Source organism: Genypterus blacodes, unplaced genomic scaffold (genome assembly GCF_046128005.1).
Source record: "Genypterus blacodes isolate CSIRO-AG114 ecotype Tasmania unplaced genomic scaffold, CSIRO-AGI_Gbla_v1 ptg000138l_1, whole genome shotgun sequence".
NCBI lineage: Eukaryota > Metazoa > Chordata > Actinopteri > Ophidiiformes > Ophidiidae > Genypterus > Genypterus blacodes.
This window is the reverse complement of record NW_027466940.1, coordinates 285,433-311,480: the sequence shown is the minus strand read 5'-3', so window position 1 is coordinate 311,480 and position 26,048 is coordinate 285,433. Positions and strand designations below refer to the sequence as shown.

General features: G+C 46.0%; 1 protein-coding gene across 1 annotated transcript; it reads right to left on the bottom strand.

The window, feature by feature from the left end:
* Positions 1 to 1,373: 1,373 nt before the first annotated feature.
* Positions 1,374 to 25,365, bottom strand: LOC143011700 (sarcoplasmic/endoplasmic reticulum calcium ATPase 2-like). The gene is made up of 20 exons (XM_076164671.1): positions 24,206 to 25,365; positions 22,625 to 22,642; positions 22,446 to 22,528; positions 19,003 to 19,107; positions 18,022 to 18,160; positions 9,344 to 9,424; positions 8,537 to 8,622; positions 7,922 to 8,386; positions 6,226 to 6,314; positions 6,037 to 6,139; positions 5,808 to 5,939; positions 5,600 to 5,719; positions 4,639 to 4,857; positions 4,216 to 4,551; positions 3,825 to 4,045; positions 3,493 to 3,695; positions 3,066 to 3,151; positions 2,837 to 2,970; positions 2,628 to 2,745; positions 1,374 to 1,917 (listed from the first exon to the last, which is right to left on the bottom strand). Exons 1-20 carry the CDS (start codon positions 24,321 to 24,323, stop codon positions 1,648 to 1,650), a joined length of 3,126 nt encoding a protein of 1,041 aa, XP_076020786.1. The 5' UTR covers positions 24,324 to 25,365; the 3' UTR covers positions 1,374 to 1,647.
* Positions 25,366 to 26,048: the final 683 nt, after the last annotated feature.

Here is a 26,048-nt window from a genome sequence, read left to right as displayed (position 1 = left end):
CTATTTTATGATTGTAGCACTTAGTGACATTAAAGGCAAATAATAAAACAACAACTTCACTTAAATTCTCAGCATGTCTGACAGAGGGGGCGCTAGTGAGCATGCAGGGCAGAGGTGTACTCACTGCAGGTTAACAGGTGGAGGCATTAGAGGAAACAACAGTTAGCGGGAAGGAAACTCAAACACTCACTGGTCAGGTATTACAGGAGCTGACATGCACACATACCTACCAAAGACTACAGGAAAAACTGCAACAAACGCGCGGAATGGAATGGAGCATTTTGACAACAAACAAAATCTACACACACCCGGTGTGTAACGACACTTGGACACCGACGAGTCCCTTCAGCCGTCCACAGGCCTCACAGCACCGGCCTGCACGCATCTAAACCCTCCAAATGTCCATGTTGTGCTCAACAGCTGCTTGGTGCCTTTATACATATTCAAGTACAGTATGTGCACATTTATATATTTATATATACATTATGATATAAGATAAGGACCAAATAAATTGAATGAATTAATGAATCTCAAAAACAAGTTTTCTTCAAGTAAACAAGTTTTACAGACCAGAAAAAAAATGTCTGGTACGATGGAGTGTTGGGACTGCTGCTGGAAACGAATAAGAGATCAGGAATAAAGTCGGAATATTATGGAGAAAAAAAAAACTGCTGCAGGAATAAAGACGACAAAAGTCAAATTGTTACAAGAATAAAGAGAAAAGGGTCGAAAGGACACGAAAATAAAGTATTGATATGTCAAGCAAACTTTATACGAGTTAACAGAGAGTATTATTGCAATATTACTATTTCAGTCTCATAATATTTCAAGAAAAAAGTAAATGTTATGATGAGAATAAAGGTTAAAGAAAAATGTTTCACTGTTGGTCATGATGCTTAGGGAGGGAGAGATCTCAAAATACTATGACTTTATTCTTGACATCTGTATTGTTCCCAACAGGGGCTCTAATACTCTGATAGAAGAACTCACAGGCTAAACGTGTATGAAGGACATCAGGCCAAGTGTTCACTGCTAAACAAGTCGCTGCAACACTAAACAAGGTAAATCTGTGTGAAATGGTGTTAGAGATCATCCGGTTGATATCAGCAGCACTGAGGTAGCTGAGCTCTGCCTAATGCAGAAAAGAATCAAAGCGACGCACAAAGCTCAAAAATGACCAGACAAACTGGAGTTCATGTCAGAGCGAAACACCTTCAAGTCTCTGCCCAGATATTAGTATCATGGTACTGTACCGCCCCCCCGCCCCCCGCCCTCCAAAACTACAAAATGTTACTCATAATAAAATAGTGTAAATTCTCTGTACAGCTCAACAGACTCTGACCGGGTGGACGTCCCTTTTTTTTCAAAAACAGAGAAAAGCTCGACCGGAAATTAAAATGCGAGGACGCTAAGTCATTAAAAACAACAACATAACCCCGGCCCCGCCCACAGAACAACGCCAAAACAAACAAACTTAACCTTAATACGTAAGTGATCTGACAGCAGACGGAGTGTGTCTGTCAGAGCAGGTGAGTGTGTTGACTGCAGCTACTGGTTTTAACTGTTAGGTGTGTGTTAATTTCCACTTCACACTGGTGCACGGAGGTGGTGGGGGGGAGGGGTGTGTGTGTGATGTACTGGAGTCAGTCAGGGCCACAACATGGCAGACGTGTTAGTGTCGGTGCTGTAGATCCACAGCACCAGCGGCAGGGAAACGGCCACGAAGGGCCAGGAGATCCCATCGGCACATGCAGACAGGCAGCAGCCTTTGCTGCCTGGTTTCTCCAGCTGTTTACCAAAGTCCTGGTAGTGTCTGGCCATAAACTTAAGCAGCTCGTCCAGCAGGATGACGGGCAGGGAGATCTTCAGCACCATCATCCACTGGGTCACGTCCAGAGGGGTGATCTGGAAGATGACCTGATGAGGGAGAACACAGCATCACATCAGCTGAAGAGACAACAACATCTGTCTGCATTACCCGTGTACATTATTTAGATGACATCACATGTTTATGAAAGGTGTTACCAAAAAAAAATGCCACGCATTCATGAAATCTGTCACCCTGTTTGCTCTTCAGGCTGAACTCAGATCGCCGTGTTCCACAAATGAGAATGGACATTAAAGAGTTAAGACACTCTGGCTTTACGTGTGTGTCGTCAGTGTGGAGCCATAAATTTAACCTCTTCATATAGATGATGTTGGCCTGTCAAACATCTGAACACACGACTGATTCACATTTCACAACAGGCCTGTCATAAACCAAACAGCCACTAGGGGGCAAACTGAACCACAGCCAGAGCTGTGATCTGCAGAGGAACAATCGGCCCTGAAACATTTGTTTTGTTTTTACATCCAATTATAGACTTTGAACAGATCTAATCTTCAAACTGAACAAGCTGCAGTTTTTTAATCAGAGCCTGAATAAAAAACAATTTCCAACAGTTGCCAGCTGATGTTGGCAGGAAATGTTTACCAGCTGCAGCTTATGGTTTTTAATGAAACTCTTGGCTTGCTTAGACTGTGCATCATTTCTTCAATATTAGTTTGATGCAGGATGTAAACCACAAATGCACAATTTTACCTACAGTTATCCTTTAAATACAAAAACCTAAATCCTCCAAACTCACTGGCAGAGGCTCCACATAGAGGATGAGGAAGTGAAGGGACATGGAGAGGCAGATGGCCCCCAGGAGCCAAATGTTCTCCCAGGGGGGCATACGGAGCAGCGACTGGTTCTCTGACAGACTGAGGAGAGAAGAGGGGAGGATAACGTTTTACACATTTGTCTTGAATCTACAGAGAGCGACCAATCCTCTGATCTCTGTGAAGCTCGCACCTGTTAAGAGCGTTACACATCTCTATGGTGACCAGCACAGACAGGGCCATGGTCATGGGATAGGGCGACTCGAACACGTGGCAGTCCAGGCCCTCGAAGTCCGGGTTGTCCGGGCTGCACTGGAGGAAGTGGCTCTGCGGGGAGGGAGGGGAAAGCAGAGGCATGAGGGAGGGCAGGGAGCCGCAGGAAGGAGGAGAAACGGGTCACAAGCAGAGTCGGGAGGACTCACCAGCTGGTACAGAGTGAGCTGGGGTCCATCGTCAGACACCGTGAACCACCAGGCGGCAGCTCCCACCGTGGCAGCGCCCACGTAGCCTGCACGCAAAATAACACAGACTAAACTGTTTAGCAAACGTCACGCAAGAGACTTGTGGCCTTTTCTTGTTCCAGGGCAAATATTTGTAGGAAAACACTTAATGAGGTCATTTGTATGTAACTAAATGTATATGTTAATGTAGAGAAGACTATAGAGGCTTTCACACATGTTCATGGCTCCATAAGGGTCCATTTAAAGGCCTACAGGCTTGACTGATGGATCAAGGGACCTGCTGAGTGAACGGCTAACATCTCAACACGCCCCAACATACAAAAACACAAAAAAAACACAAAGTTTGGAGGCAATTTTCCGGAATCACAACATGTCGTCATCAACTCACATCCAATGGCCAAGTATCTGAAAAAGAGCCAGCCTGAGATGAGGGGCTCCTTGGCGTTGCGGGGGGGCTTCTCCATGATGTCCAGGTCTGGAGGGTTGAAGCCCAGCGCGGTGGCGGGGAGCCCGTCTGTCACCAGGTTGACCCACAGCAGCTGGACCGGGATCAGAGCCTCGGGGAAGCCCAGCGCCGCTGTGAGGAAGATGCTGCCAGGAGAAACGGCCATGTTAGAAGCTGCTCCTGGACATTGCCTATCATTCCAAAATTGCCTCAACCGAGGTGTGTGTGTGTGTGTGTGTATCCAGTAGGAAGAGGAGGAAGGAGGAGAGACTCACCACACCACCTCTCCCACGTTGGAGGAGATGAGGTATCTGATGAACTGCTTCATGTTGTTGTAGATGGCTCGTCCCTCCTCCACAGCCGCCACGATGGAGGAGAAGTTGTCGTCGGCGAGGACCATCTCAGACGCCGACTTGGCCACGGCCGTGCCTGAGCCCATGGCGATGCCGATCTCGGCTTTCTTCAGGGCTGGGGCATCGTTCACGCCGTCGCCCGTCTGAGGAGACATGGGGATTTCAGAAAAACATTTAAAATTTAATTTAACAACCAAAAGATGGGCATAGAGCAGATTATTTGGTAGGTGGTTATTAATTGTGTCTTTACAGAGTAACTGTCTTGAAATGACGTGTTGTTGTTTAGTTTGTTAGTTAGTTTTAGATGTCGTACCATCGCTGTGATCTCGTCAAACCCTTGCAGGAACTCGACAATCTTGGACTTGTGGGAGGGCTCGACACGGGCGAAGCAGCGTGCGTGCGTGACAGCATCGCGCTGCGCTTGGGGCGAGAGCTCGTCGAACTCGCGGCCGGTGAAGGCCATGTGCTCGATGTCGTCGTCCTCGCTCAGGATGCCGATGCGGCGACAGATGGCCACCGCCGTGCCCTTGTTGTCCCCGGTGATCATGATGACGCGGATGCCGGCCTGGCGGCAGAGCGCAATGGAGGCGGCGACTTCCTGTCTGGGAGGGTCCAGCATGCCCACGCAGCCAACGAAGGTCAGGTCAGACTAGACAACAAAGACATGCAGAGTGACACATGGAGTCTACTGTTGACACTCTCACAGAACTACAACAGGAATCAGACAAACGTTTACCTCGTACTCCACGAACTTGGCGGTTTCGGACAGAACCATGTCGTCCATCTTGGGCGGGCTGTCTCGCGTGGCCAGAGCCAAGCACCTCAGGGTGTCGCGGCCCGTCCCGTAGTCGCGGATCACAGACATGATCTTCTCCTTGATGGCTTTGCTGAGGGGAACTTTGCTGTTGCCCACTCTGACGTGAGTGCAGCGGTCAATCACTCCCTCTGGTGCTCCCTGTGGGACACAATGGACACACACACACACACACACACACACACACACACACACACACACACACACACACACACACACACACACACACACACACACACACACACACACACACACACACACACACACACACACACACACACACACACACACACACACGTGTAAAACACACGGCGTGAATCACGTGTTAACTGACAACTGGAGCAAAGACACCAGGAAGATGTCTGTGTGCTGCCTGTCGACTCCCGCATTGTTTCTGGTGAGATAAGACAGAACTTGGAGACACGCTAGACCTGTCTGCCGTTTCTCACAAGTGTGGGCACATCGTGGGTGTCCCCTTGTCACCAGTAAGTCATGTGCAATGAAAACCTCATGACTTCAAGACGCTGGAATGCAAGACGACGCTGTGAAAGCACTGTGGACTGCAAAGCCACCCGACCACTATGGAGGCACGAGACGCCTCTGACAGCACTATACACTCATATACTCTGAGGACAGTAGCATCGGGGCAAACAGCTTCATGGCGTCTTTCCAGTGCGGAGTATTGAGAGAGTAGATCTAGCCTAGTCTACGACACAACATCAAAAACTATTACAGCTAAATAAAGCGGATAATTAGCCGTTTGTTCGCCCTTTTTTCCTTTTTTCAGCAAAAGAACAAACTGAACAATCGCTAGTGAATCACTCCTTATGTGAGCGGTCACAGTTCCATGCATCTGTCTTCCTTTAGGTCCACGTCAGAATACCTTGACAAACATCTTGCCCATGGAGGAACGGGACTTGTTGGGGGTGCAGTACACGGACATGGACTTCCTGTCTCTGGAGAACTCAAGGGTGAACTCCTTCCTCATCAGCTGCTTGATCACCTGACAGGGTGAAAAGACAAAATGCATTGAGAAAACCTGCTGAAGACGAGCAAAAGGACAGGAGGCGTGAGGGGGAGCTGTCACTCACCGAGTTGCAGGCGTTGGCCCTGTCAATCTTCGACAGGCTGTGGACCTCCGTGTCAAAGACGTTCATCTTCTCCACCAGGCAGGTCAGCGCCGTTTCTGTGGCCTCGCCGACCTTCTCGTACACGCCCTTTGCCTGAAACGTCAGAAGCAATCATCATGGCTGTCGCGTTGGGTCGGACACGTACAGCGACGGACAGACAGACAGACAGATAGATAGACAGGGTTCAGACCTCATTAAAGTCCAGGGAGGAGTCGTTACACAGCGCACAGATGGTCGCCATCTCAACCAGACCGTCATACTGGGAGCTTTTCACCTGTTTACCATCCTGGTACCTGAGGAGAAGCACAGAGCATTAACCTGTGTGTGTCTGTGAGGCTGTGTGTGTGTGTGTGTAAACCTGTGGTGTCAGCACACTCACACGTCTCCTTCAGGTGCGTAGGTGGAGCCTGTGATGGTGAACTCAGACAGGAAGCAGCTGTCACCTTCAGCTTTTTCCACAATGAACATCTGAAGATCAAACGAGCAAAAGGAACAAAGACAAAGATGAGGATTCACAAAGTGACGGTGCGTCTCCAGCCTGGCAGCCCTCACTCTCCCACAATCCATTGCTCTCTCATCATCTGTTACACGCAGCACTTGGGTGACATGAACCTGCAGACCTGCATTATTTGTAGCTTTGAGCTTTGGTGCATAATGAACTTGTTTTCATTAGTTTGCTGTCTCTCCGTCTCTGTAGTCTTTTGAAATGAGAACAATGAGCCATCATAGTCCGACCGTATGTAAGAACTACAGGTGATTTCACTGAATTTGTTCTGAATGAAAATGCATTTTTCTTTAACATTGACTCAGGGTGAATCAGAATAAGTCACTGAAAACTGAATTCATGACAAAATCACTGAATGACTCCAGGCTGTAAACAAAACTTCCATATCAGCTGAGGAAATGCAAAATCTGTCAAATGACAAGACAAATCAAGCTGTGTTACTCGTTCAGAACAGCTAGCAGAGAGGATTAATAAATGCTAATACGCTCTAAATATTTGCCCAGAGAGAGACAGAGACAGAGCAAGAGACACAGACAGAGAGTGAGACGTAGAGAGAGCTAGAGACAGAGACAGAGCAAGAGACAGAGAGTGAGACAGAGAGAGAGCAAGAGACAGAGAGCAAGAGACACAGACAGAGACAGAGACAGACAGAGAGCAAGAGACAGAGACTGAGACAGACAGAGACAGAGAGTGAGACAGAGCGAGAGCAAGAGCAAGAGCAAGAGCAAGAGCAAGAGCAAGAGCAAGAGCAAGAGCAAGAGCAAGAGCAAGAGACAGAGACAGAGACAGAGACAGAGAGAGAGAGAGAGAGAGAGAGAGAGAGAGAGTGAGACAGAGAGAGAGTGAGACAGGATCAAGTCCATGCCGGCTGCTTTGCAGTGACGCAAGGTCGGTTATGCAACAGCAGCACTGCAAGTCATCCAGCAGCTCAGAGTAAATGTGCGTAGCAGCAGCAGCAGGATGATGATGTCGTCTCCTTGTTTAACAGCTTTTATTCCCCGTCGCAGTGAACTCCACTCTGTGTTTGCACAGACGTTAACGGCAGAAGCAGAGCTTCGTTTGAAGTGGAGGAGCTGGTGGGGGGTTTGATTCCTGCAGAGAATGTTTACCTGGAAACACTGCAGAGACAGAAACTGGAACTCTCTGGCTTTTCTCCCAGACCACAGTTGCTTTGTTCAAACACCAACCGTGACAAAGCAAAGTTGGATAAAACGATCAACGCGCCGAAACCATTTGTGTTGGAGCTCAGAGCGACTGTCAAACGGTCACATCACATCCTGGTTTGTAAGATGCGTATCCATGACCAAGCTCTGTAGTGGTGTCGACTCAACTCGAATCTGACAAATGGAAATCATGTGCCTTAATGTACAGTGAAGAACTGTTTGTTTCTTGTTCTGTAGGCTAAACAAACACTTTCAGGGCTGCAGACAAATATTTCTCGGATCATACTGAAACCAGCTGCTTCCTTCTGGGGTTTCGGTTATAACTCCACGACGTCATTGGTTTGTGACCAGCTACAGTGTGTGTGTGTGGCCTGATCCCAGCTCTGGTGTGTGTGTTTGCTTCTCACCCTGCTGACAGACATCTGGTTGGTGGTGAGGGTTCCTGTCTTGTCAGAGCAGATGACGGAGGTGCAGCCCAGGGTCTCCACAGAGGGCAGGCTGCGCACGATGGCGTTCTTCTTGGCCATGCGGCGGGTGCCCAGGGCCAGGCAGGTGGTGATGACGGCCGGGAGACCTTCGGGGATGGCGGCCACGGCCAGAGCCACGGCGATCTTGAAGTAGTAGACGGCGCCGCGGATCCAGGACCCCCCGTGGACGGGGTCGTTGAAGTGGCCAATGTTGATGATCCACACGGCGATGCAGATGAGCGAGATGACCTTGGACAGCTGCTGGCCGAACTCGTCTAGCTTCTGCTGCAGGGGTGTCTTGTCCTGCTCGGTGGCCGCCATCTCGTCACGGATCTTACCGATCTCAGTGTTGACGCCGCTGGCCACCACCACGCCCACGGCCTTTCCCGCTGCGATATTGGTTCCCTGTCAAAAAGAAAAATGCGGGATGAAATTGATACATTGCCAAAGGAAAACATTGAGGAGCCTGTGCAGGGAGAAGACAGAAACCAGATGGGCGAGTAGCTGGAGGGCAATAGAGGAGGGAGTGTGTGCAGAGCGGCGTTGTGTGCTTACAGAGAAGAGCATGTTCTTCTTGTCCTGATTGACAGCACGTGGGTCGGGCACGGGGTCGGTGTGTTTGATGACGGACACGGACTCACCTACAGGGAGAAAAAGGTCAAACTGGTTAGCGTGTGTCTGTGCAAGCGGACTTGGTGTCCACACAGGTTCAAGTTCACACAGTTATCTCCTCACTGTCAGCCCACATGTTGACTCTCCATGGGCTCCAATCATGACATTTGGATTTCATGTTAGTGTACAGTTGAGAAATTGATCCCATCCAAAACTTTAAAGACTTTTTCTTTTGCAGCCTCCTCCTGCATCCTGTCAGGCCTGTTTATCCCAGGGTGGGACCTCTCACGCCTCAGCTTGTTACTTTGAAGTTTCTTTGGAGTTTCGGCAGTTACAATGTCATCTCCCGGGACGACACCTATGCGGGCGTGTTTGTTCACAGGCTGACTGAGACAAAACAATGAATCACTTATGTCATCAACGCCTGGCTGGTGCAACCAAAAACACAAATCACCACATCTGAGTCACATTTCGTAATGCCACGATTAAAGAGTTTGAGCCTAAGAAGGTGAAAATGCTGTGGCAGCTTGAGTTTTTGAATTCATATCATTACAATGGATAATTATGTTTTCATTTCTGCTAAACCTTTTCTCACTCCATCAGCAGAATCCTCTCATCCTGTGTCCGTCTGTTTGCTCAGTAAGTAGAATTTGTTTGCTAAATCCTCCACTAGCAGCAGAGTTTAGAGAGAGTTTTGAATTCACAGACGACAGAAGACAGAATTAAGATGAGCAGTCAGACGCGTCTCACCGGTCAGAATGGACTGGTCCACCCTCAGGGTTGTGGATTTGATTGAACAGATCCGGATGTCGGCTGGCACCTTGTCTCCGACTAAAACCACACAGAAGCAAAACGGTGAAGATCATTAGACACATACAAACACAGTGGGAACCTGAGAAACATTGACTGGACTCATTTATTTGACTTCTCACTGTCAGCTGCTTGTTGGAAACAGAAATGGAAGAACAGCCCACATGTTGAATCAGTACGTTTCCTGTTCAAATAGATACATGCATGGATACATTCATGTGTGGCCCTTTAGGCAGATCACACCACTGACACGGCCAACACTCGCAGGTTTGAGTCCCACACATTCCTTCCACTCCATCGCAGCGCTCCGTGTGAGTACAGGATACAACTCTGACTTGATAGATGAGTTCTTGTGTGTGTTTTCTGCCAACAGCCTCTCAGTATTAATCTAAACTGAACTGATGAAGCTCATTACAGGGTGGCGGCTGTACCACACACACAAACACACACACAGCGCTGCAGGGAGAGAGAGAGAGAGAGAGAGAGAGAGAGAGAAATGAAGGACTTGTGAGCCATAAAAGGCGTCTCAAAGGAAAAGGCCAATTTGGGTCCACGTGAATCGCAGTGACCCAAATTCAGCTTCCTAATGGCACATAAAGGCAAAGTAAAGTGGGGAAATGGCTCAGGCTCCGGCACAGATCTGAGGGCTCAGAGTCGACACATAGGCCTACTTAGGTAAAAGTGCAAAGTGTGTCAGAGACTCCAGCCAAGTGCGTGACACACACACACACACAGATGTGAAAACAAAACAAAGCTAAAGTTAATACACGGACAAACTGTTAAATCAGTAGGAAGTTGAAGGAAACCATACAGTTTATTCCTATTTGAGGGGATCACGTACAGTAATCAGAACACCCACACACCCACCCACCTACCGCCCCCGTGCCCTTGAGAGGAGGGAGGGTGGAGGAGGGAAATAGCGACGGCGCCAACAATGCCTGTAGCCAAACATGGGTAAAGCATTTCAATATGTTCCCCGATGAGCTGATCAGGTTTAAATGTGGACACATGACGGCAGCTGTTTCCTCATCACTGCCACAGCGCAGGAAGAGGTTAGGGGATGAGAGCGTCCTCTGCATCCGTCAGCGAGAGCCGAGCCTCGTCAGTTTCACCTGAGACCCTCGCTCCGTCTAGACACTCGTAAAAACAAGACGTCGCTGTGCCAGATGTCAGTGCATCTGCCTCAATCGCCACAGCTGCCTCAACAGTCTTGGTTCGCCCACGCATGGACTTCTGGTTACGAGGAATTGGACCAGCGTCAACTCACTTTGTGTCCTCGCCAACAGTGCCAGGAACTCTGGTGGCGGCTTTTCTCAGAAAGATTACCCCCGGTTACATCTTTAAAGCGTCCAAATACGGAAACAAAATGGTGCAATTGAAGCTCCACTTCTGAGAAGGTCACATGCAGAACAGTGCAGGCTTAGGGTCGGTTCACTTTGAGTTCAAAATACACACGAGACCACACGCCACTGATACTCGAGTAACAATGGTACAAACTTTTGCTTTAGAGTCAAATAACTCTTAGTAAGGTGTCCAACATGTGAGCTCTGTAAAGTCCAAGACTGAAGTGACTGTGAGTGTTGTGAAATAAGAGTGACAGATCATAACCACACCAGTCATTCTCTCGGCTTAACCACCTCCAGCTTCCTCTCTGTGCTTTACATGACGTCATAATAACATATGAGCTTTCTGTTCTGTGTGTGTCGTCTTTGGTCATTTCACACTTTTCCAAACCAAACTTCAATCCACCTGAACCCCAGCATGCAAAGAATGTATTTCCATATTTCCTGTTTCCACCAAGAATGTTCTATTCAATGTCAACATTTGCATAAAAACGGTTGGAAACTGCTAAAGATAAAAATATCAGCAATGCTTTGATTAAGTGAACTGATCCTGTCGCTGTGAGAGATCAATGGTCGCCTGTAGCTGAGCAACAGAACAAAACATTAGACCTTCTTCTTAGAAGGCGCAAAGCTTTACAATTACATCCTCTACGACTGAGTAACACTTCCTGCCATTACTCCCGAAGACACACTGAGTTTCTAATGGAATTCCGAGCCGAGAGTGGTGGCTGAGCGGACGGGCGTCTCTCAGCGACACCGGAATCCTCGCACAAAGACCCAGTGTTTTGACTCAAATGTCCGAAAGCTGTGTTACACTGCAGGCCTGCTCCTGACGAGTGTGTGTGTAAATCATCGGTCCCTTTGTGTCAACATCCTACTTGGTAGCAGTCCAAGTATTCCTGCGCTTGGCAGCAGGTCAAACAGTGTACAAGTTTTGCATCTACGAGTTCACTGCAATGAGACGTCCCGCTCCCTGCTATGCTCCCTTAAGTCCCTGCTAAACGGGCCTTTCACCAGCTTTGCCTGGCACCCGACCCCCTGCGGCGTATTAAGGGACAGGCCAGCTTGCGGTGTGGCGTGCTCGGCGAAGTTGCATGTGCTGATGGCAGCTGAACAAAAGGCCAAGCTGCTGCCACATCAAGGGGCCGTTTGAAAAGGCTGTCAACAGGTGCATCTGACACGTATATATGGGTACAAGATGAAAAAAGGGACAATACTTGATCATGCATTTATTTCTCCTTGTACACCACAGAGGAAAACTCTGTGTATGACTCAGCATAATTATGGATCAAATGTATGTTTTTGTCTCCTCATTACTCTCCTGGAGTTTTCTCCCCATTCCAGACCGTCCAGCTCCCCACGCTGTCACAGTCGCTGCTCGGCCACAACTGTCTGCCATACACCACCTATGCTAGACGCCAGGTCGCCCTACACCTCTTTTCACGCTTTCGAGTGAAGTGCATAGCCCCGCCCCCCTCTGCGTGGGCACCCAGAGTGACCAGTAGGAGTCACTGGTGCAGACCTGCATTTCATCCCTTCCAGGATGTAGGCGACGTGCTTCTTTCCCCCTCTTGAGTCATGTTTCCAAATAAATAAAGATACATTTATTTAAAATAGATTAAAAAAAAAGCTTCTCTATCAACTTTTGTTTTAGAAAACATTGACATTTCACAAGATTTGTACTGTGCGGTTTGAGAGAAAAGAGGAACATAACTGTTGGCTGCACTTTGTATTATAATACTGACGCCATGTCACAGATTCCTACGCGCGGCTGCTCATTTTATGTGTTTATGTAAGCAGCTTCGCTCTACTTTCTCTCAGTTCTCTGCGATGTCCGTTACGCATCTTAAGCAGCTTCCACACGACATCTCTCTCTGTTACCATGGCAACAAAACTCGTCCCAGGACTGTGAGCGCGGCCGGAGCTCTCGTTAAAAATCAACGGGGAGGGTTCGTAGATAATAGTCCAATCGACATCGAATTGAAAATTGATAACATATTGGTCACGGAGTCAAACAGCAGCTGCAGAATTGGAATCATTTTCTGCTTGATGCTGCGGTGAGGAGGAGGAAGAGGATGAGGAAGAGGAGGTGGGGAACATGGGTGCCGTTACCTCGTAGTTTAAGGTCAACACTCTCAGCAGTTGGCCCTCATTAAACCATGTCTGGGGTTTAAGTTTGACCTCCCACATAGCATAGCGCAGATTCCCAGCAGTCAGTGCGGGACATGATTTAGAGTTAACGCGCCTCACAGCTGGGAAGGACACACTTCATAAAGTTTTACTAACAGAGAACCAGTCCTGAAAAGCAAATGTCTTCAATGTCGTCCTCTGAATAAACACAATGAAACGCTTAGAGGAGAGTAGATTGATTTGTCATTCATGTTGTTCTCTATCTAATTATGCTGTTTGAGTTTGTTGATTTATTGCCTTCAACAGAATACAGCTGACATACATACTTTCCAATCATATTGCAATGTTGGTTCGTTTGCTCTTTGCAACTCCACTAAACTTTGGATCTTGATTTTGGGGGACTTCTGATCCCTTTCATCTCTGATTGATTTCCTCCTTTCAGATCCAGGCAGCGCTTCCAACTTATGCCTTTAATCTCTATGTGCTGACCACGAGCAGCTTCTAAATTAAACCTCCCAGGAGAGACACACAGAAAGAAGAGGAAAGTCTAAAATGACCCGCAGCGGTTTTGGTTTTAATGAAATCCTCTCCTTCTTTAACGATGCACGGGTTGGACCTACAGCTCTTACGGACTTCATTCCCCGCTTCCCCCACCGTCAGCAGGGCGAAGCCGTTTCTCTCTGTGTTGCTGACAAGTCGGGAACCTTCGCCAAGAGACAGTCCCCCAGTGACAGCGGACGCTTGCCAGGCCATATAAAATGCCACATGCCATCCATGGTGTCTGGAATCTGAGCGGAGGGTGTGGGTGCTGATGGGGAGGGTCCCTGAGCATCCAGCACGCTGGGGTGGGATGGTTATCCACACAGCACTTCCCTATAAGGTCATCTCTCCAACACAATGGGAGCAGATGGAGAGATCCTCCCCCGTCGCTACCCCCCACATACAGTGTAGCACAGTACGGTCCGATCGCTGCCAGACTCCAAACTTAACACGCAGCGCAGGACACACGCACACACACACACACACACACACACACACACACACACACACACACAAAAACAGTGCTCACCGTGTTATGACAGCGGCAGGAAACCGGCTTATCTGTCCTCTGCCTACTGTAGCTGGTGGACACCGCCTGTTATCAGCCAAAGTCGTTATTTTTTACCTGCCAAAGTGGACAGTGAAGTGGACTAATGCTTAATGCATTATCAGCACTGGACTGTTGGCACCTTCCCCATCCCAACAGAAACCGGTGCCACGCTTTGTTTCCAGCGTAAATACGGGCTAAGTGTTACTAATCTTATTCTCGGGGCGATCCCAGACTCTGCACCATACACAGGAACTCCAACTGAACTTAAACTGTACTGTGATGAAGGCAATACATCATGTTAACACCGTAATGTGTAATGGGCCAAAATCAAAGTCAGCTTATGTACGTAGATTATGTGATGGCAAATCTATTTTTTCAGGCATGTTAATGTTATAATCTGACTCTCCTCCTACTGTGATTATGCAACGTGCCAAGGTTACTCGGAGAACCTCATATTCTCATTATGTTTATATTTCATAAGTTTTGCATTTGCATTTTGCCTTAATGAATAGCAATAAGTAAAACAACAGTTTAACATTCTTCCGTCTTGACCTCAAACCTCACTGCCAGAGTCTGAGTAATGAGAGGTTCCTGGTTCACCGTATATTTCTCCTCCTCCCCCTCGTGAAAGACCAACAGCTTCAGCTCACCACCACAAGACCAAAGAAGCCAGAGACGAAAATCCAATAAAATGCTTTCCACTGTTCTGTTCTGTTCTGTTCTACTGTGTCTTGGTTGTCCTGAATGAAGAGGAGCAACCCATTCTCTAATGTGAAGAAGAGGTCAAAGGTTAGTCTTGATGTGCCAGCACACCATTAGACATCTTATTTCTGTGCACATAGTTTATCTGATCACCCACTTAAATCCAGATTGTGGCAAAAGGCAAAACTAAATCACAAAGTAAGAACAATTCATGACACAACTTTATTCGTTTACTTGTTCAGTCTACAAAATGTTGTTTAAAGAAACCAAAAGTGACTTCTTCATTTAACCAGTTTAACTGGCATTTTTGGAGTGTTGGTCAGACTAAACCGGACATATGTAGTCCAACAGCTCAAGGGGTTCAATTAACGGTCATAAGAATGAGAGAACATAAGCAACCCACACACTGGAGAAGTTAGAATGAAAAGAGAGAATGTCAATAATTCTTAATCATTGATACATTTTCCATCAACTAATTCTGTTTATCACCCAATACTTCCATCTCCAATCTCTTGACTACACAGAGAGGATATGAGAGAAGCTTTGCTGCATTTGTTGCACTGAAACCTGTTTAATGTAACCCTGTACGAAAATGATGAGCAGAGAGGAAGAGTAGGAGGCGGTGTTGGGAGCCTGAGATTGGCTGCAGGCTATTCTTCTCAAGGCTGAGGCAGCAACAGAGGGATCGTGTCCCCTTTCTCGGCTCAGCAGTGAGCTGGCCAGCATTTGCGTCATCACACTCCTCCTGTGTGGCAGGGTCACTTTGGAGCTCCAGGAGATGTCACTTGCTACAACGCAAACTGATGTAGACGACGTAACAAAGTTGAGACGGTGAGTTTGTACCGACGGCAGGCACAATCTGCTGACAGCAAAACCTCCACTGACCTTCACCGAGACGAAGCCGGTCGTACATAGGTAGAAAGAGAATCTGACTCAAGAGTTCCTCTTCAAAGCAAACAAATGAATCCTCAATCACAACACAATATTGACAATGTGTCGGCTTTTGTGTCTCGTGGTCACAAATGTTCCCAGGGCCTAAAACTGCTCAATTTACCCGCTTAACCACCTAAGCCTGTATGTCTGTTTTTCTGATGGGTCTCTGATTGATATGAACCAATGCACCCTCCAATTATGTCTCTAAAGAAAAACAGGTTATTAAAAAGACCGGATCTGTGTTTAGATTCCATCATGTCCAACTGCTGTTGTTGTCATAGCACCACCATCAGATCGACTGATGATTCATTTTCTACACAGGTAGCGAGTGCAAATGTCCGCCATGCTTGGTTACAGTCGACTCATGCAGCACTCTTTCAAGAATGAGCCACGCCCACTCAAGTTTGCCAAATCAGTATGAAAACCAAAAAAAACAAAGATGAAACGTTTGTCTGGCTCTGTCCTGACATTTTTGTGTCAATAGCCACAGAAATGTACATAAAAACAATGTAGGAGGAAAACTGGCGCAAAGCAAGTTGGAACAAATGTGCGTGGCCTAACAATGTATTGTTATAGGCCCAAATGTGGCTAATACAGTGCCACCATCTGACCTAAGTTTGATGAAAACTGATTCATAAAGGTTCGAGTAATCCTGCCGAGAAAGAGACAACCAGACGGACAAACAAACACCGGTGAGCTCCATGGTGGAGGTAATAACCAGATGATAAAAGGGACTTCCAGGTTCCCCGAAATAAAGACCCATCACCCAGACGGTCTAATTGCGAATTAAATTGATTCATTGACTGTATACTGATGGACTAATTAGCACTACATTTCATCTACCCAGGTAATTGATGAAGAACAGTTGCATTTTCCACTCCGATACACTCTGAGCTGCGTTTGACCTTGCCAAGGTGACTCTGGAGTCCTGCTGAACGCTCCCACGTCACCCACTGTAAAAAAGTTCCGCAGGGCGGGATGAGGGGGGCTGGCACGGGGTGGGACCAGACACCTGTCATCTTCACGACTGTCACTGCCTGCTATAAATAAGGCATTCTTTAATCTAAACAGCCCTTTGACGACTAAAAATAAGAGCGCAGAAAAACTATGCATCACCTCAGTGGCTTAGGGTTAAATGGAGTATCATGATAACGATAGCATTTCAAGGACTCCAGCATTCCACAACACATCCATCTCTGTACATCCCTGTACAGTGCTGCATGTGTGTGTGCCATGTGGGGAAACAGCATGTGCCCTTTGGGTTTTGAGCGCCTGTGATTCGCTGACTGGGCCGCAGCAGCATGAATCATCCCGCTGCTCCGTTCAAAAGCTGCGCTGAAAGGAGAAGGAGAGAACTGAACGAGATTCGAGGATGCGGCGAAGCCCGGGCGCGAAAAAACCCACATGACAAAATGGGTTCCAAAACCGCCGCTGCTGCCCCCCGCAGAGACAATAGGTTAATAAGAACATCTGAAAATACATCACTTGTACAGGGTGAGTCACCTCTGCAGTGGCACTTGGGGAGGGGGGAGCGTTCAACTGGAGCCTGTGCTAAATGTAATCATGACCATACCTGGATTCACACGCGTGGTTCAAAATAGACTTCACCTGAGGCTGAGCCAAATGGCACCAACAGAGCATCACAGGGAAACGGCAGAGCTCTTAATGGCTTTCTGGATCTCCATAAAACGCTGCGCGGAGGCAGATTACACACACACTTTCACAGAGAAACAAATTAAATTAGAGGGCGGCAGCAGCGGCACAAACCAATTTTCTGTGTATTTCGAGGTTCGCTTCTTTTTTTGGCTCATGTCGTTTCCATATGGTTGCACAAATTTGTCCACAAATCAAAACGCCATCCTGACGTTTCATATTTCAGGTGTTTAGCTTAAGGCTAGAAACAGAGATGTGAAAATGCATCAAGGCACCATGAGCCCTCCGTTCACTCTGTATTACGCAAATTATCAGGGCTCCCATTTTGTCACATTTTGCAACTGTTTGGACATAGTTTGACTTCAATCAATGCCTATGTGCACCAATGTGAGAAAGCCTATTGAGTTTGTATAGAAGAGGCAGAATGGAGCCTTGACCACAATATTTTTGTTTCTCAAGTGATTTAGGTGTTTGTGCTTTGACAAAAGTCCTTTGTAGGCTTGAAACTTTAATTAAGTTTTCTGTGAGAGCCTATTTGATCACAATAAGTCAGTGCACGATCACACCACGTGACACACAGCGGTATTCCCCTTGATGTTTATTAGGTGAGGCTCATACTATCCCCAGATCCTGACCTTCCTCTATGCAGGCGCCCCATCAGACCAGCAGGAGTCGTCAAAGCAGGGTAGGGTCTAGATCCCAACAGCCCAGCCAGGTCTCTGGGCCACTCACCCTTCACCAAAACCGTGTGTCCGTCAAAGCCTTACCAGCAATCTCCACGATGTCTCCAGGCACAATGTCTCTGGCCTTGATCCTCTGCACCGTTTTCCTGTCCTGCCGGTAGACTTTCCCCATCTCAGGCTCGTACTCCTTAAGCGCCTCAATGGCATCCTCAGCGTTACGCTCCTGCGAGGGCAGAGAGAGTTCAGGCATAAACATTTCCCAAGCACTGGAAGATAAACTGATAAGAAATGAATGCAGGCCCCTGGTGACAGACTAAATGGAATGAGAAGATTCCGCTTTGATGAAACGACTGAACAGGATGTGTGAATGTGGGGGCACACAGAATTGTTCTGCTAGGTTATGGTTGGGGGGAAATTTAGTGTCTTACAATGGAAACGGCTAGACCTTTGTTAAAGGCGCTTTGACACCAACACAGAGCATTTTCCCCTTTGTTAAGATTTGTTCGGGTCCCTCTGAACAGTTTTTTTTGTGATGTTGCCTGGATGATGACTGTGACACGCAGTATCTGCCAGTTCAGTCATTGGTCATCAGGACCTTGGCACAGTGAATTTGTCAATCCCTTCCCCAAGCATGCGAGTGTTCTCATGTTTGATGCATTTTGGTTTGCTTGAAATTGTTGCTGTGTACGAACAAACCGAAAGAAAGTATAAACACGGCGCTATTTTGTACAGGTTGAGCTCAGTGATTTAACTCAGTGTGTCTCTGTACAAAGGCTCCATCCCTTTATCACCTCATGGTTTTTGCAGTGTTATCCTTAATTGGCATCATGTCCCCTAGAGCGGTAAAATGCGTCACAAAGCTTCAAATGCGTTATCCTTCATCCTGTTTCTATACATGCTGCTGAAATCCAGTGAGGTGCATTTGTGTCTGTTTAGAGGAGCAGATAGCATCCATCACTGAACAGGAAAGGCATTATTCTGCTTATTATTCTGGTAAAGACTCACAACTAATCTGACATATCCACAGTTTTAATACAATGAATGTGCCTCCTGAAAGTTCCTCACCTGCCACACGCCGACGATGGCATTGGCTATAAGAATGAGTAAGATAACAAAAGGCTCCACAAAGGCGGTGATGGTTTCCTCCCCCTCTTCAAACCAGGCCAGAACCTGAAACACAGAAACAAGGTGTAAGGGTTTATTAAGACCTCCGATAGTGTGAAAGATGACATATCACTGAGCTTACTCTAAGGAAGAAGGAAAATGATGATATCACTTAACGTGTCAGTGATCAAAGCTCAGCGAAGGAAGTAATAAGGAAGGACAGATAAGAAATACAAAAGTCTCATATGCAGTGAGAGTATTGACGAAATGCTGAGAAATCACATTCCTGATCAATAGAGAATGAGAATGCCTTTAAATTAACAGTTCAGCATTTGGCTTCTTAAAGAATGGATGGGATAGGACATTTATTTATCTCAATTTCTCGAAATTCCTTCATTCAAATATCTTCATTCATTCCCAGAGTCACGGTTTTAGTTTGTAGTCTTCAAAATCTACCATCAGAGCAATTTCATATGTGGTTTTATCAATCAGAGTGATTGTAAAATTCTGAATTCTGATGAAATGCAGAACCTCAACAAATGGGCAAAGTTTGTAGGGACTAGAATTCATTTCTGATTCTAGAAAGCTTAAAATAGGAAGAAAAGCAAATCAATAAAACACACATTTAACAAGCTCCCATACAAAACAAAAAAAGATAAACCTTTCTAGCAATTTCTCCATTTCTAAACTCTGTAGCATGTGTGTGTTAGTCACGTGTCAGTTTTTGATTGAATTAATTCTATTGATCTGTTGTGTAAAGGCCTTGGAAATGGCAAAACATCGTGTTTGAAGCTTAGCAGCAATGTCAACATTTCCAGAAGCTACGACGCGCTGTCCGGTCTCGTACCAGCAACTTGTAAACGCGGCTTTTTGAACTACAAAACCCAAATGAAAACTGCTAAAATCTCTCCAGTCTCCGGGGGGTTAAAGTAATTAATTCCACGGGTGCTTTTTTTGTGCAAAGACGGTTCAACATATCTGCAGTGGATTGGCACAGATACCTAAAATTCTGAAATGATACCCAGCCCTAATAATAGACGGAACCACTCTGGCCTTTCCATTTCAGGCAGGGACACACAGTTGCTCATTGCCCAGTGCCAAAAAACTCCACATTATGTTTCATAAATTACACAGGAACCTCCACGTGCCAGGACCTGCCTCCAGAGACTCATTCTACTTGCTGTCCGTGGGAAAATTGCCCTAAAATTGCTTTGTGTGTCACAGGCAATTAGTTAATGTCCCTTAATGTAATAAAGCAATCAACCTCAGCTAAAGCGAACGCGCCGCATTTGATGCCAAAGACCTTTAAAATGGCATAACTCAAATGGCAAACATAACTCTTAATCGCTACGTCAATACCTTACAACAAGAGGGACAGACCTTAATATTAAACAGTCCATTCACAATCCAGACTTTTATATTCATTAACTGCGTCTAAAGGACAACAGAGTGCATTGATAGAGGTTACAATGCATTACGACTTCAATAATTAATCTGTCAACATGAAATCAAGACATTTGACAAAAACACCGCAAATGTGGAGTAACTCTGCCATGAAACGGTCCAAACTTTATCTCGTTTGCTTTGTTAATAAACTGGGGTGCTGTGGTAAAGGTTGGTTTGGCCGATCTACTCGTAAATCATCAGCTTTTACTGTGAAGTTGGAGGCTGATGTCGGGGCAGAAGCTACAGTACGGGAGTGATGAAGCTTGTATTGAGGCCCAGGCCCAGCCAGAGACCTCCCCTCGCGGGTCAGGGCCCAAATTTGGTCCTGAGTAGAGCTTTATCCCCCTGTCAGACAGCAGCCACTGACACCTTCATATCACCTGACTGGTCAGTGCACGCTACACATACCAGCCCTGCAAGCTGAGTTGTGCGCGCGCACAGGGGGGGCCTCCTAAGAATGTTTTTAACCATCTGTTATCTTAGATTGCTGTGCAGCGATCATAACAAACAGAGAAAGCAGAAAAGCTGCATAAAATTAAGTTGCTCTGCACTATCATAAGCATCATTCTAATTGGTCGATCCACCACAGGCAACATGGAAATCACTGAAACAAACTGATGCGGTATTTCGGGCAGTTGGGGACTCTTGCCTAATAGAAAAAAGGTCCTAGGTTCAAATCTGGTTCAGATAAATTTGTAAACAGTTTGGGTTTTCTCCGGGATTTCTGGTTCTGTCCCACGTCCAGAGCCCTGTAGCTAAGCTATATTGGAGACTTAATAGTTTGTCTCTCTGTGCATTAGACTGAATACCTTTCCAGCGAGCACACAACCTCTCACCCAGTGACCGGCAGAAACCTTTGTTCTGTTTATATCATTATCTGACATTGGTATCTGTCTAAAACATCTAGTGAGACCGTGAGACATTTAAATGTCTTTCCTGGATGACACTGGGACCAAGAGTCATTCCGTGGCTGCCACACTTGATAACTAGATGTCTTACTTGGCGCGTGGTGACAGCAACTCAATACGGCTACTGCGGTTGCCACCATTCCTTAGATGGGTGGCGGGCTTTCTCAGCTGTTTAGCTCCCTAATGTGCAAGTGTAACCTCAGCTGGGTTACACAAACTGAAGAAGTTCACACTTCAGCACTTTCTACCGACATCCATCAGGCCGCCCTTAATAACGGCAATAATCCCATCAGTTGTTCGGACTTCCTAAACGCACCACGTCTGCAGTGAAGAGTTGGAAGGGGGGCCGCAATCCTATGCCCGGAACCGTCAACATTTCAGTTCTTTAGAACTACTTATCATTAAGCTCAAGCAGGTGAACAATAGGGGGCAAATATGCTAGAAATAAAGAAATGCAGCATATCAAAGAAATACTAACATGCTGACTAGAACCCCACCCAGGCTGGACCTTTGATCAAATAGTTTATTGTTTAACTTCCTTCCTCAGCACTGTAATGTCATGACTCATTACGGACACAATTGGAGGGATCCTTGACCCAGAAACAATGCTTTTACATTATGTTTTCATGTAGAAAATTAATATTGGTAATAGCATTATTGCACTTTTCTTACTCTCAAGATGTCAACAACAAACAGCAAATGTCCACTAGTTTTATGCCATTATTCATTCTGCAACATGTTTGTGTCATTATTTGAATCTCTGGCTGCAACTTTGATTATACAAATATAATTGTACAAATCATTTTGTCTTCTGTCTAGATGTCGGGTGCAAGCTGAGAACAAACCAAGAACTTTTGCTCACAAGTCAATCTGGGAATGTTACTTGAGTCTGACTCATTCGGGAAATTCTCCTGCACTCCGCTTCACATGGGACCACAGCAGGAACTAGAACTACAGTGCTGAAGTGAAAGGGGCTATAGAATGATTGATCAGGTAACACTGACCCAATAGTGCTGCGTCCAGCGCAAACACATCCACAAGTATACTTACAAAAGATATACAAGCAGCCAGCAGAAGAATTCGCACGAGTAAGTCTTCAAACTGTTCAAGGACGAGCTCCCATAACGATTTCCCTGCAGAGAGGAGAGTCGGCATGACAACAATGTAATCACAGAAAGCATGTCATCACAAAACAACAGCAACAATATCAACTTGACGGCGGCGATTACCTTCTTCTGCGGGTAGCTCTGCGTCGAGGAGGAAGAAGACACACCAATTCAGGGAGCAGACAGGAAACAGAAACAAAAAGGGAAATAGGTGCTGTGAGAGTAATTTTAACACTTCAGCCACAAGGACATGTCACTCTGTTCCTGTTTCATATGTGAGATGTGGAAATGAATCCTGGGAGAGGAGCTGAGGGCGGAGAACCGTTAAACCCACAAATCTAAATCTGAGACAAAGACAACATGCCAACTCATTCTCAGTTTTACTCCATGTTGCACTTACTCCCGAGGGAGTCACGCATCTAATACCGTCCATTAAAGTGATTTAACAGAGACTTGTGTTGTATTGTTATAGGAAATGATGCGGTTAAACGCTTTGATGCAGGTATGCCCTCTGCTACACCCCAGGTTATATTAATATAAAAACAGCTGTCGGGACAAGAGATTAACTTTTACAGATAACATTACTCAAGTAATCCCGGGGACGCTGCTCAGTGTCAAATAACCTGCCAGGTCTCAAGTGATGCTCGACCGTTGGTGCCGCCGAGCCAAAATTATCAGGCAATATTTGGTTATTACAGAAAGAACGGTATCAGCTAAATGTGTGCTAGCCCCCCGCCCATTTATGTGTATGTATTATTAATGTATAATTATTTTGTGAAGTTGAATAACTGGAAGTACAATTGGAAAAATTGTGTTGTACAAGTTAATTTGTTGCAGTTTTGCTTGCAGTGACATTCAGTGAGATTATTGTGCACAACAATGTTACACATTTGATGACTTTACATTTACCAAGTCACCCACAATGGTCAACAACAGTACAACCACCATGATCAGCAACGTTACCATGGTGACATGTTCAACAATGTTATCAGGATCAAGTTACCATGATACCAAGTTGAACATTCATACTATGCAAATATACTGAATATCACAATACCATTGGACTGATCAAAGGCCTTTAGAATATTCATCCATCATACCTGTGAGTCTGAGACCTTTGCATCAATGTAATACAATTACTGCCCTATGTGTTTCTGATGATTCAATATAACTTTTGAGTGTAATTTGTGTATAGTTTGACATCAAGATACTGTAAACTCACCAACAGCTTCTCTCGTTGTGATTTCGTGTGTATCATATAGAATAGTGATTAATGGATTTAAGGGGTAGATGTCATGAAAGATGATAGACGATGTCACTGGTTATTTTCTGGATTATTTGTTTTCATTGCAATTCATTTCTTGTCAAATTTTTCTTTTTTACATTTATTTCCAATTTTTTTTTTAAGTTAGTTTGTCTTTTTTTAAGTGTATTTCGCCATATCTTGTTGACCTTTTTCATTTTCTACCTCCTGCTGGTTAATTTGTAACTACGTCACGTGTGGGAAACCCGCGAGCTCGCCGGTGATGACGTCGACCAAATCGCTCCACGGAGCCGGTAACACCGGCCGGCTCCTGCTCACTTTAAGCCCACAAACCCTACAGTGGGCTCCCGTTTCCCCGTCACGTTGATGAGTCGCTTTAGTGCGCCGGTTCCCGGTGATACCGGCACCGTGTGTGGCGTGTTCAGGTGAAGTTCTCGTACCGTTTAGGCCCCATTTCTCCCGCTGCCGCTTCACCTCGTCCAGGGAAAGTCCTGTGCTTTCATTGACGCAGAAATAACTGTAAACTTCTTCCACACTCTTTGTATGAGCGTTATCCATGGTGGACACACGGCTCCTTCCCGCTCAGCTTCACCGAAAACACTCCGGTAGGACACCGTATGACTCTTTCACAAAATCAATACTTTCAGCTGGATAAAGACTTTACCAACTGGCCGAGATCGGAGCGTTGACACTCGGGTAGCTACCGACAGCACTGACCGCGGACTGTGGAACCTGAACGCGTCCTCTGGTTATATCTCCCCCACACAATTTATGGAGTCCTGTCCTGGCTGGTTGAAGATGACTCTGAGGGTCCTCTCAGCTCCAAAAATGGTGGCAGAGTGTGTGCAGCAGTGTCCCCTGTGGAGGACCGCGTTCAGCCGCTCCGGTGCTCAGTGTGTCTGTGGCGCAGCTCTCGGTAGTTCTGCTCCGTGCTGACGGGCTGCATTTATCAAAGCACCGCTCTGCTGCCCCCAGCGGCTCTGAACGGAACAACATCACTGAGAGTCCAAGCACAGCAAAGAACCAGGAAACACACACACACGCACAGTTTTATCCTCTGGGGTCTCTTAAGTATTTTTTTTGCCATCTAAAAATTGCACTGTAGAAGAAACCTTTTATGGATTGGACAACAATTTTGGCAATTTTAGGCAGTTTGTAGTGTTTGACAGTTCTGACAGTTTGTTCTGTTATACAGAATTATACATGTAAACATCTCTGTCTAGTCTAGTCTCAAAAACGTGCAAACGTGGGAAAGTGTAAGAAAGAAATACGATTCAACCAAAATTCAACCAAGAATTTACAACCATAAAAAACCTTCTCTGTAAAAAACATGTATAAGATGCCACAATTTGGCTTCTGAAGAATGTTGCTTATTGGTCATGTGGGTTAGGGTTAGGGTTAGGGTCATTGTTTAAGCATGAGAAAACAAATCTAAAAAGGCTTTTTTTTAGTCGGGGGAGTCTACGTTAGTTTATTTACACACAAAGCACACAAAGGGCTATTAGCATAGAAACATGGAGAGATAAAGAGGCCCGGGACAAACTAAAAGACCAATCAAACCCTATATCTATGGACATAAAACAGCAATCAGAGCAGTAAATCTGAATTACAAACACTATACAGAGACCAAACATGGTCACAGTCTTCTTGGGTTTTATTGGCCATGAAAAAGGAGTTCTTAATAGCGGATGAGGACTGAATGTTTGAAAATGTGACATCATCACAGCCCAGAATAAGAGAACAAACTGTGTCCTGCTAAAAATGTTTTTGTACTTGACACAGTATATAAAGACAGATTCTTGTACAACAGTCAATCACCTACATAAGCAGTGATATAAGGGTGTGAGGTCACTGGGTCATCTCCCACCCCCCACTGTGTGTGTTCATTAAGGGACATCATTATCAGATGTTTTACAGGGCTGGTGTGTATCATCTGCTGGGACGTCTTTAAAAGGAGGCCCTGCGTAGTACACAGCTGATTCAGTGCTGGAACAATAACAACAGTGTACTGCCAGTTTGGACATCAAGCTGCCTTCTACAACACACACTTGATCTGTCTGGCATAAGAGCCACTAACATTGGCTGTCAGCAGCAGATTAGGTTACTGTGGGGGGTTGGGGTGGAGGTCCCAGAACATCTATGAAGACTCCTGCTGGGATCGACATGAGGCCATCCCGTTTTATTCAAAGCAGGAATAAAATGATATAAAGGTATCACAATGGTGTCTACTGCTCTACATAAACAAAAATGACATTGAGTAATAACTGGATTCATCAGTCTCGC